The following is a 13,222-nucleotide window of genomic DNA, read 5'->3' on the forward strand; positions in this document are numbered from 1 at the left end:
AAAGCAATGAACAAAGAACTGAAGTCAATCGAAGTCAACTACACTTGGTCACTTGTCGAATTTCCCCAAGACAAGAAAACAATCAATGTGAAGTGGGTATACAAGGTGAAGTTGAATCTCAAAGGAGAAGTGACACGACACAAGGCGAGACTTGTGGCGAAAGGATTTCTTCATAAAGAAGGAATCGACTTCGACGAAGTTTTTGCACCTGTTGCTAGAATCGAAACAATCAGGTTGGTTATTGGTCTAGCAAACATGAACAATTGGAATATGTGTTAGATGGATGTGAAATGTGTATTCTTGAATGACCCCTTTGAAGAATAAGCTTATGTTGCACAACCAACTGGGTTTATGAAACAAGGCGAAGAAAGAAAGGTGTACAAGCTGCATAAAGCCCTGTACTGACTTAAACAAGCTCCAAGAGCTTGGAACAAGAAGATAGATGGTTTTCTAAGGGAGAAGGAATTTGTAAAGTGAAAAACTGAACATGGAGTATATGTAAGAAGAAGCAATAGTGAATTGCTTATACTATGTCTTTATATCGATGACTTGTTGATAACAAGTAGCTGCAAGAAGGAGATCGAAGACTTCAAAGGTGATCTCAACAAGGAATTCAAAATGTATGATCTGGGTGACATTTCATATTTACTTGGCATCGGATTCTACAAGAGTGGTAGAGGTTTGATGATGCATCAAAGAAGGTATGCAGGTAAAATACTCAAGAGATTTAAGATGCAAGATTGCAACCCAACTTCGACTCCAGTTGAGCCTAGGTTACAACTGTCGAAAAATTCAAATGAAGATGATGTCGATCCAACCCAAAATAGAAGACTTATTGGGTCACTTTGATACCTTTGTCACACAAGCCTTAACTTATCATATAGTGTAGGTATGGTGAGTAGATTCATGCAGAAGTCAAAGGTATCACATATAGCAGCGACGAAGAGGATACTAAGGTATCTGAAAGGAACTCTCAACTATAGAATTTTGTTTCCTGCAGCTAATGAAGGAAAAGAATGCAAACTAGTGGGATACACCGACTCAAGTTGGTGTAGTGATGTTGAGGATCGAAAATCCACAACTGGCTATATGTTTATGCTAGGCGGTGTACCAGTTTCTTGGAGTTCGAGAAAGGAGCCAATATTGGCATTATCGTCGTGCAAAGCAGAATACATAGTTGCTTCCCTTTGTGCATGTCAAGTAACGTGGATGTTGAATCTGTTCGAAGAGATAACAACGAAGAGTCATAGGGCAATTACCATGAAGATCGACAGGATGTCAGCTATCAATCTGGTAAAGAATTCGATAGCACATGGTCGAAGCAAGCACATCGAAATGAGGTTCAATTATCTTCGAGAGAAGGTAGCAGATGAGAAGATGAATTTGGAACACTGCAAAACTGAGAATCAGATTGTAGACATCATGACGAAGGGAGTGCAAGTCGAAATGTTCAGAAGATTAAGAGCTATGATGGATGTAGATAGCTTAGACACAATGAATTAGGTGGTGTGTTGAATTATAATTCCTTGTGTCGAAGCAAGTTGTTCGACAGAACAAGGATGTGTCGAGTTGTATTAGCATGTTGAAGTGTCGAAGCATGTTGTTTCACACAGGATTTCGATTTAGACCTATTTTTAGTAGTATTAACTATTTTGGGCTTTTATAGTTTGAATTTTGGCTTAGGGAGTAAGTTAACCTAAATCTTTAAATAGAGGGAGTAACCCCTATTCTTGTAAAAGAGAACTCATAAGATTGTATTCATAGAATTTTGTAGTTGTAAAGTGAATAAAGAAGTTGTCCACAAGTCGTGGACAAAGAGAAAACTCTGCAGAAAATGTTTTTCTTTTTCTCCAACGTTCTTTTCTTTCTTTCTCAATCGTTCTTTTCTTTTCATTGTCATTGTGTGGTTGATAACAATCTTATTCATCACGATTGATAGAAATTCTCCATAGATTGTGGTGGATTTCCAACAAGAATCAGAACACTTTAATGCAAAGTTGATACCACATTTTTCTTAGAAAAATCAAGAAAAAACTCATGAAAAATAATTCACAAATTTTTCAGATCTTTGATAAAAAAAATATATACTTGGGTGTGAATCTTCTTTTCTAAAATTTGTCTTCTTAGATTTGAAATACTTTCCGTTATTGTTTGTCTACCTGTTAAGATTATAGAAAAAATAATTCGGGTAAAGTAGTAGATAAAATGAGACCAAAATTGCAAAGGGTTTAATAATAGAAAAACGAAAACGAAAAATAGAAAAAATTTGAAGATGATGGAGTCCCAAGAAGAAGAAACCGATGATGATAGAACAATATTGAATTTTTTTTAGCAGAATAATGAAGGGTTGGGATAGAGAAGAGGAGAAGATTGATGAAATGATCTATAAAGCATAAGAAGATTTGCATTATCAAATTGAAAGTGTTTGTGCTTTTGCAGTGAATTGATGAGAAGAATTTGATTGATTCAACATATTTATGACTAATTAGACAGATTATTGTTTCAAAAGTAAAACTAAGTTGAATAATAATTCAATTAGACAATATTTATCCTCAAAATTGTGACGTGTTTGACTAAATAAAGAAAGGCATTAATGACTTTTTTCCATAAATCATAATCTTAAAATATAAGATTTTTAAAATAGAGCCAAAACATTTTCCAACCAATACTTTTGCAATATCAAAACTATTTTTTATGGAGAAAATCATAAAATATTACAACCAAATAACATATTAAGATTTTTATATTTGGACACAACAGAGTTTTAAAATTAATTATTAAAAAATTGATGTAAAGAAAAAAATATCATATCCTCGTTCAAAATCTTTTAAAATTAATTATTAAAAAAAAACTAATATAGAGAAAGAAAAAAAAACATCACATTTTCATCCAAAATCCTAAAAATCCTAAAAGATTTATGTATATAAATCAAAACCATCATTATTCCTAAAGAGATAGTACAATAGAACATTTTTTCATGATGCTATTAGAACTTCAATAAACCTTTATTCACCACAAGTTTCCCAATAGGTTAACTCATTGTCTAATAACTGCCACTTTCAAAATGACATACAATAAAAATGAACACCACAAATTGAAAATGTAGTGGTCTCAAAAGCATAGAGAAGCATAATGTTTCACTGAAGCTAAAACTACTTTGTCTCTAGCATCAAAAGATTACTAGAAAATACATTAAGAAAGTAAAGCACTGTGAGAGACATATCACAAAAGATTACTCTCCCCACCTAATGGTAATTTATCTCCTTCCCCTTTTAAGTATGCCATTGAATCTTGGCTCCATAACTATATCTACTACAACATTTATGTGTTGCTTTTGTTACACAGTATAATGTTGTTGTATAGTGTCAATGTCCAACCCTTTGAGCTTCACAACAGATTCAACATGTCCTTTAAGGGTATGAAGTTCGCGAAGCCTGTAAATAGGGAAATTCAAATGAAAAAAATTGATATAAGCACTTTGCAGAATGCAAATAATGACTGAAAATCTCATATGCGAAGTATGGTTTTGTAGCTTACCTAGCAACTTCAGCGCGTCTCTTGGCCTGCTCGGCAATCTCGGACAATTCTCTATAACTGTTCTTCTCATGGAAGATACCAGAACTTTCTGGTGGTTCAAGTCCATGAAGGGTCCTTTGAGCATGAGCCCATTGAGCTTCCCTCTCTCCTTTACCATAGTCTTTCTTGGTAGTGAAGGCAGTCTGATACATGCATAGTTCCGATTTAATCCATAGAAAACGGTGATGAAAGTATTTGATATATAAACATAAAAGGGTAAGTGATTGGAAATGTGCAAATTACCTTGTTTTCTAGATTTGACCAAGCTTTGCCGCTCAAGAAATAGCGAGTGGCGAATTTGATGACGTCAAGAGGAATATAGAATACAATACTATAGAGCCAAACGACTCCGGCCCAACCCCAACCAATTCCTTGGATTCTTGCAAAGCCCCAGTTAGCATACACTGCTATTAATGTAGCAATCTGAAAACAATATGAATCATGTCTATAAGATAAGTGTTTATTCATTAAGCGCTTTATTAAGTTGTTTATCCAATTATTTCAGTTGCTTGGATCCTTACCAGTTGAGCAATTAGGAAAGCACCCAATAACAGCATCCCGGGGCGTTCGACATAAGACCAGCTACGCGAACGAGTTACGAAGATCAAAGCCTGGCTAACAATACTAACTTGTAGATACAAAGCAGCTGTCAACTCATCAGGGTTGTCGTGAATATGTCTAACTCCAAATCTGTCCTGCATTGATGAAAATCAAGGGAAACGTGTCAAGAAATTTGAGGCAATACATCAAAGTTCAATGCGAGATAAATTGTTTAATTTCTTACAGGGAAGAATGTAGTGTCCTGCACTATCCAAAAGAATATCACAGTCATCAATGCCATGTAACCTCCAAGCATGACTCCAGTAGCGAATATTTCTTTCAGTTTCCAGCTATCCGGCAATGGAGATGGCTTAACCCTATCCTTTGAAATCGTCATGATGGTTCCTATTATTTCAAATCACATCATTTTCATTCAGCATTGCTTCTATAAAGAGATTTCAGATTATGCTTTATAGAAATATAAGTTAAGAGTTTTACCATCATTCAAAATGGCAATAATCAAAATCATGAATGGAGAGAAATCAAACTTCCATATCAGTGCAATAAACATAAATCCAAACTGCATTGACAAATAAAAAATACAAATTGATCAGCATTCATATGCATTGTCATAAAAATAACATATAATCACAGTATCACTATCTACTTACCACAATACGAATAGTGATAGACACAGCATAGATCTGAAATACGAAGAAAATGGTGTCAAATGATAACAAAATTAATTCAACATGGGTAGTGATAAAATAAAAATAACATGTAATAATAACAAACCGTGTAGTTCTTCATTCTTTGGAAAATAGCTCTACTTGTCAAGACTGCACTAATGATAACACTCAGACCAGGTTCTGTCAAGACTATATCAGAAGCACCTCTTGCAGCATCAGTGGCATCAGCAACAGCAATTCCAATATCAGCTTTCTTCAATGCAGGAGCATCATTCACACCATCTCCAGTCATTCCACAAATGTGCTTCCTCTCTTGTAGCTTCTTCACAATTTCATATTTATGTTCTACATAGTATTAAAATAAGGAGATATTAAGGACATGGCTAGGAACTTGTGTAGAAGTGACACTTTAAGTTAAATGTGTGTCTGATATCTAAAAGGCTTCAAGTGTCAACCAGTTTGACACCGACACATTCAATCACTTTCATTTTTTATAATTATTATCAATGACTATGTGTCAATGTCCTATCTAGTGTTTGTGTTTGCGTCAGTGTTTCATAGTTAGGAACTACACATTTTCAAAGAACATTAAGATATGCAAATAAGAAAGAACGAAAGGCAAAAGGGTTACAATAGTTAGTTGCTAAACAAATATGAACCTGGAAAAACTCCAGCAAATCCATCTGCCTTCTCAATCAACTCTTCTACTGGCATTGAAGCAACACTCGAATCTTTGTCTTGACCAAGCAATGTAGCAGAAGGATACATATTGGTTCCCATACCAAGTCTCCTACCAGTTTCCTTAGCTATGGCAAGTTGATCACCTAAGAAAGCAGAAGAAAAGTCAAGATAAAGTTTCTAAAATAGCAATCGCGTAACGGTTGCAATCCTTTATATTGTGTTAAATCAGAGTCAAATACAGATCATGCAGCCTCGATCACAGTCGAATTTACAGTTGCTTAAATTTACATTTTTTGTCCATGTAAAATATTATTGATTAGTTCCTAAAACATTGGATAACAATATTTCATGTATTTGAGGAACTAAAACAAATACAATTATTTATAGAAACTAAAAACAAGAAAACTTTATATTATCAAGTTAATTAATTCATTTTATCAGAAATATAGTCCTATGTGTAGTTAGTTACCTGTAATCATCTTAACATTAACACCAAGATTAAGAGCTTGTCTAATGGTTTCAGCACTGTCATGCCTAGGAGGATCAAACACCGACAACAAACCAACAAACTGCCATGGAGCACCAGCACTTTCCTTTGTTTTCTCAGGAACTTCCTGCAATGATAAATCAAAAGAGTTTATGATAACGAAATGAAATGAATATTTTCAATACAAAACTTCAAACATGAATCCAAAAAATAACCTGTCTAGCAACACCGAGTGAACGTAGCCCTCTTTCTGCAAACTTTTCAATCATTGCATGAATCTTCTTCTTAGCATCTTCCTTCATGTTACACAACTCTATAATCTGTTCACAAACATAAAAGTGTATTAGCATCAATGAAGTATTTAACTATGAATCTCACAAATGGTAAACAAAGGTTACCTGTTCAGGAGCGCCTTTGCTAGCTCTATGCCAACTTCCATCCTTATTATCAATGTAAGTCAAAGCAGTTCTCTTATCATTTGGATTGAATGGCAAGAAATGCAGCTCTGTTATCCCGGCCCTCGCCTGCACAATGCATGAACACATCAAATATTGAACTCAAGCCATGATTTTATTCATAATCAACTCAAGCATAGTTCTAAATTACTGTCTGCAACCGCAGTTGTAGCCGCGGGGATGCATTTTCCTGCATTATTGAGGTTTGCAGTGTAACCTCAACCTCAACATCAATTCAGAACCATGAACTCAAGGAATATATATAAAATAAAAATTGAAATCAAAAAGAAATTGAAACCTCTTTAGGGTCGGCAAGCATTCCAACAATAGCAGCATCAATAGCATCCTGATTTTCAGTCCTAGCAGCCCTAGCAGCAAGAAGAATCACATGTTCCTTATCCATACCCTTAACAAAAACCTCAATCAAGTTCCTATCAACACTCAATTTGTTAAGTGTAAGTGTTCCTGTCTTGTCACTGCAAAGAACATCCATACCAGCCATTTCCTCAATGGCAGTCATTCTTTTAGTAATAGCCCCTTGCTGGGAAAGTTTATGAGAACCAATAGCCATTGTCACAGACAAAACAGTTGGCATAGCAATAGGAATTCCACCAATCAAAAGAACTAACAGGTTGTCAATACCATCGCGATATCTGCGATGTTGAATCGGATACATGACTATAATCTCAGCCAACATACCAACTGCAATGGAACAGATACAAAAGTTTCCAATTGATTTGAGAACCATTTGGAAATGTCCAACATTGTTTGTATTGTCAACCAAATGTGCTGCTTTTCCGAAGAATGTGTGGACACCGGTTGCAATAACAACAGCTTCGATTTCTCCTTGTTTGCAAGTTGAGCCTGAGAAAACTTCTTGTCCTGGATGTCTAGTGACCGGAAGTGATTCTCCTGTTAAAGCTGCTTGGTCAACCTTTAAAGGATCACCTTCTAGAAGACGAGCATCAGCGGGTATGATGTCACCGAGTTTGATGCTAATGATGTCTCCTGGGACTAGAATTGCAGCTTCTTGCTCACTCCATTTACCATCTCTAAGAACCTTTGTCTTAGGAGCAAGACCTGCCATAAGAGCAGCAGCCGCATTTCCAGCGTTGTTTTCTTCAATGAAACTGATAGTTGAATTGATAACCAACAAGCACACAATTCCGACAAAATCTTGCCAATCTGGAGGCTGCCCTCCACCATTTGCAAGAGCAATTGCCATTATAGCTGCAGCTTCCATCACCCATGATAATGGATTCCACATAAACCCAAGAAACTTGAGAAATTTGCTCTCCTACATCAATAAAATCACAATACCATTACATTGATATTCTAAGAACACCTGACACAGACACGAGAGTGTCACATCATCATCAGACACTAACATGTATGAGTGTTATGTCAATTTCAAATACTAATACATACACATGTTGAGCACCAAATAGGTCACCAAATTATTAAATGATATGATGATAAAGAAAATGACCTTTTTCTCTTCGAGCTTGTTTGGACCAAATATTTGAATCCTGCTTTCTCCTTCGGTAGAGGACAAACCTTCTCGGGTGCATTTCAATTGCGCAAACACTTCCTCAATTGGGATTTTTTCCTATAAACAAAGTGATCATGTTAGTTATAACTACATTCTTTACAAGCTAACACACATTCCCTTCATGCTACAAATTGATTCACTAATCAATATCTTAGACTTTTCATGCTTATAGCACAAATGTACAAAATTGAAACAAGTTTCAATTCTAGTAAAAATTATTTACATCTATCACTAAGATAAAAAGTAAAAATATATCATTTGTCATCCAATTAGAAATCTTGAATTTAAATTTAAAACTCTTATGTTTAGATTATTATTTAAAATAGACATTTCAATTATATAAAATATCTATAATTCTTTACTCAAAATAAAAGAAAAAAAAGAAAAAGAATAATTACTAAATCTTAATTCAAAATAAAAGAAAAAAAATAATTACTAATTCTTAATTCAAAAAAAAAAGAAAAAAAAGAATTTATTCATTAAAAAAAAGAATTACCAATTTTTAATTCAAAATAAAAGAAAAAAAGTAAACAAAAAAGAATTACCAATTCTTTAGTCAAACAAAAACAATAAAGAATTACCGTAAACTTTTTAAATATGTAAAATTGTTTACTTTTTAGTATATTTTAGCTTACTTATTTAAAAATTTAAATATGGTAATTATACTATAAAAAACTATTCCAGTCATACTTCTTTATTATTTTATTCAGTTTACCCTATCAGTACTACTATCATATCTTTATCATTATTGAACTTTATTTCAATTTTTGTTTTAGAAATCAGGTTGGCTTAAACATAAATTACCATGTTTGACCAACTATCACAAATTATAAATAAATAACTAAATAAAAATGATTAAAAAATTCAAAACTATTCCTAATAAAATGATTAAAAAACTCAAAACTATTCCTAATAAAATGATTAAAAAACTCAAAACTATTCATAACATTAAATAACATTAAAAAATTATAAATAAATAAAAGAATCGGAATGTGGCCAGCCAAACAGGCCTTAACACCATAATATCAAAATACCGTTTGATATCACGAAAGATCCGTCGGAATCATAATGATCAGTAAAAGCTATTAACATCACACACAAAAAAGTGATATCAAAACATGCATGTTGTTGAAGGGTAAAATAAGAAATTCACAACCTATTCTAGAAAAACGCAAAAAATACTAGGGGCAAATTGGACAAACAATATTACATGAAGAAAGAGAAATGAGATTAATTGGTTTAATGGTGATAAATGTTAAAGTTAAGCGCGATTAGGAGGAGGTTGAACCGGATTAGTTGTCCAATGAATCCATATAAAAAATAAATAAATAAAAAGAAGTGGGCCCCCGCGTGCACCTTTTTAGTGTCAGGACCGTTGAACGTGAGAGTAACAACGAAAACAATTAATTCCAATGGCTAAGATTCAAACTTGAACATCATAACATTATAATTATTGAATAATTTTGAAAAGAAAAAAGAAAAAAGTACCACGGAAAAGTACTTATTATTCCCCACCAAACAAGGCACAAATAATGGAGATGCTTCTTCGCTTCGCACCGTCCATAGTGCGAGGAAAATAAAAGTAGTAGTATTGTTATATTACACCATATTTCTTTTCTGCATGTTACCTTCCCCATATATATACACTAAAAAATAGGGTTATTCAATAAACAAAATTTCAATAAACAAGAAATCAAAGAGATACGATAAACTATAATAAACTATAACTTTGAAGACGAGCAAAACAATCAAAAACTGTAATAAATTAATAGAGAAGACTATCGGAAAATACCAGATCAACAGATTCATTCTTGATCTGTTCTAGTGAGATAGCCGCCATGTTCTTCCGAAAAGAGAAGAATCAGAACTCAGAAAAAGCACTGCAAACTGAATTTGTGAAGAAAAGGGAAAAGAGAAGAATCAGAACTCAGAAAAACACTGCAAAGAGAGTACTAAAGAACCATTGAATGAGAATTCTGAATCCCAAGAAAAAGAGGATAGAAAAGAAGAAATTTAAGGATGAAAGTGGCTATGCTGTGAATGAGCTCACACACCTCTATCACATTTATATACCCTTTTTAAAAATAAAATAATGTGAACAATATTAAAAAATAAAACTATGCCTTTTTTATTATAAAGTAAAATCAAACTTGACTTATTTCAAAACTCTCTCTCTCCAATACTCATCTACTTGTAAGTTTTGACTGAATTCATAATTTTATTTTTATTTTTTTTGACTGAAAATTGTTTTGGTATTTTATTATACTAATTTTAGTATTTTTTTAATAATATATCTTTTGACGAGGGACATTTAATTTTGGTATTTTTTATAATAATTTTAGTATTTTTTTAATATAATAATTTAGAATGACTTTATGGCATATTTACATTTTTGTCGGTGTATTATAAAGAATATAAATACCAAATTGTTAATTATTTTACTATTGAAAATTTTAGTATACAATTAATGTCTGTAAATTATAATGTATTTTGCGGAAAAATACAATGTACTAGTGAAATTCTGATATGAATTTAATAAGATTTTTGTTAATTATTCAGAAAGTGAACAACTATTTAAATTTTTTTATTTTTAAAATTAAATTAACTTTTTAAGAGGTTGAACTTTTTAAAAAAAAAAATCTTTTTTTTTCAAAAATTAATAATATATTTTGAAAATTATTTTAACATTAATAAATGTTTTCAGAGTGTCGTCATAAACTATATATTATTCTATTTATTTATTTGATTCAAATGATTATTTTTATCCCAAAAGGTGCACTGTATTACCGCTGAACCAATGCAAAGACTTTTTTAATTAAAATGATGAATAAAATAAAAATAAATAGAAAAAAATATCACTGTTAAAACAAAAGCGAAAATATATAAAAGTAGATAAACCAAATTAAAGAAAATGTAAAAGTTGTTAATATGAATAAAAAAAATGTAACAGAAAGTAAAGTTTTTTAGTTTAATTTTTCATTAGTTTTTAAAAATCCTTAATAATTTTATTATCATCATTATTTTAAATTAAGAATAATCATGTTATGGTCCCATGTTGTGTACTGGCCATGTTAAGTGCTCCATATAGACCATGTTAACCTATCAATATTCTCTACTCCACTAACCTTAATTGACTTCTTGACAATGATTGACAATATTATTTTAGTATTTTTTAACCACAATATTTTCCTCTTTTGATTGCTACATATCTAATGTGACCTTTTATCAAAATAATATGAGCTTAAGTCTTGTTTTGCTTTTAATGTGACAAAAAAAATTTAGTTATGAAAATTGCGTTACTCCTCTCATTTAAAATATGTTGTTTTGCCTTTTTATATATATATATATATATATATATATATATATATATATATATATATATATATATATATATATATATATATATATATATATATATATATATATATATATATATATATATATATATATATATTAAAAATTATAATTAATTTATTTGAAAAATAGAAATAGTTAATTATTTGATAAAATTATTTTTCTTTTAAAATATATGAAAGATAAAAAAAAAGTTTTAAAAAAGTAACAAATATTTAAAGATATAATAAAGAAAGTAATATTGCTTTTTGTATTTTTATTATTTTTTAAGTTGGTAAAAGAGTCGAAGTGTATGTTTATAGCTCTAATTTCTAAAGCAGGATTTTATAAAAATTGATGCTTGTATAAAGTTGTGAGGCAAATGCCTGTCAACACGTTCGTATCAAAGAATCAATCTCGTTTTGTGAAAGGTTATATGATCGTCATATTGTCTTCACATAGGTCAACTTTTTAAGCACTTCGTTCTTATAGGTATCATGTTTTAGGGTTTTGAACGACCATAAATATCATAGCCTAAGGCTCATGTACTGTTCAAAAAAGTACAGGATGTGTGAATGTTCCCCATGTAAGGGCAAGGAGACTCAAAGGCTCTAGTAGGTATTTTACGTGAATGGGGTAAAGGCTAACTCACATTGGCAAGTAGCCATGTACGGTGGTTTTTGAGGCTGTTTAAGGGACCATCTCACGTGAGGTGAGAGACCATGTTGGCGGTCGGTGCTGCTAGGTCGCTGGTGGACATTTAAATTATCGATATTAGGGTTACTAGGAGCGAAGCGCTCTCTAAGTAATATTGGATGGTATTGAGTGAATATGACTTGATTTTTTATCCCTTTGAGGGATTGGGTATTTGTAGAGATTCTTGATTCCTAGGGCTTTCTTGGAAAAGGTTGTCGCTCACCTAGTCAAAAAGTGGACTGTTGAATTCCTATTTCCAAGAGATACATGAGTCAGTAACTATCTTGACTTTCCCATTATCCTAGACATGTCTTACCCAACGTTTCTTCTTCCTAGTGACGAGGAAAACGTAGGGACGAGGCGCTACTTCACTTCGGACGGCCCCGCGTCGCCTCCTTTTCCTAGGGGCGACATTAAATTTCTAGTTAAAGTAGGAACACAAAGCATATTAGTTAAAGTCAATGAGGAATTAGAAACGAGGTTGGAGAAAAATTTAGAGTGACCAACAGTTTTGACCTCTATACCATGACCATTACCAATTACCACTTGATTTGGACTTGTACATGCCAACATAGTTTGTATGTTCATAAGGCTAGAAGTAATGTGATGGGGTGCACCTGAGTCATAAAACCATGCATGTGCTTCAAGATCTTGAGGAATGTTCAAAGTATTGTGATAAGCTAGATAAGCAATTGCTTGTGGTGCAGTAGAAGGTGAAGCCTTAGAACTCTGAGTGTCAATTACCTCATTGCTAGTAGAAGCTTGAGTTTGTGACTTTGGTTATGTTGGCTCAAATGCTCATCAAATCGATGCCAACACTCGAGCACATAGTGACCATATCTGTTGCATAATTGACAAGTTGGCATGTTACCTGAAGCATAGTTTTTCCTGCCACGCCCTCTACCACAAGTTTGTCTTCCTCTTCCTCGATAGAAATGCTGGCCATGAGCATTAGAGGCATCAGGTCTAACACCAGCAGAGTTGAATAAACTTTGAGTTACGTTCACAGTTACACTAGGGGTGGCTAACTCTTGTTTGAACTTGTCTAATTGTGGTTCTTGAACGCAGTGAAGTGCTTCTACATCATAAATCCCAGTTAGTTCTCCTTTGCTATATATCATCATGATGAAGGGATTTTTCTCCTCAGGTATCCCTTATAATATTGCATCAATTTGATCCTTTTCTGAAATAGGATCCCCGACTGCAAAAAGAG

The 13,222-nt window shown here is 32.7% G+C and overlaps 1 protein-coding gene across 1 annotated transcript; it reads right to left on the bottom strand.

Annotated features, from left to right (window-relative positions):
* Positions 1-2,984: 2,984 nt before the first annotated feature.
* LOC127137410 (plasma membrane ATPase 4) lies at positions 2,985-10,029 on the bottom strand. The gene is made up of 15 exons (XM_051063877.1): positions 9,773-10,029; positions 7,918-8,037; positions 6,727-7,725; positions 6,372-6,497; positions 6,189-6,293; positions 5,956-6,100; positions 5,465-5,629; positions 4,912-5,150; positions 4,788-4,820; positions 4,615-4,696; positions 4,361-4,521; positions 4,098-4,271; positions 3,820-3,999; positions 3,538-3,719; positions 2,985-3,434 (listed from the first exon to the last, which is right to left on the bottom strand). The coding sequence occupies exons 1-15, from the start codon at positions 9,818-9,820 to the stop codon at positions 3,338-3,340; spliced, it is 2,856 nt and encodes a 951-aa protein (XP_050919834.1). The 5' UTR covers positions 9,821-10,029; the 3' UTR covers positions 2,985-3,337.
* Positions 10,030-13,222: the final 3,193 nt, after the last annotated feature.

This window comes from Lathyrus oleraceus, chromosome 1 (assembly GCF_024323335.1).
Source record: "Lathyrus oleraceus cultivar Zhongwan6 chromosome 1, CAAS_Psat_ZW6_1.0, whole genome shotgun sequence".
NCBI classification, from domain to species: domain Eukaryota; kingdom Viridiplantae; phylum Streptophyta; class Magnoliopsida; order Fabales; family Fabaceae; genus Lathyrus; species Lathyrus oleraceus.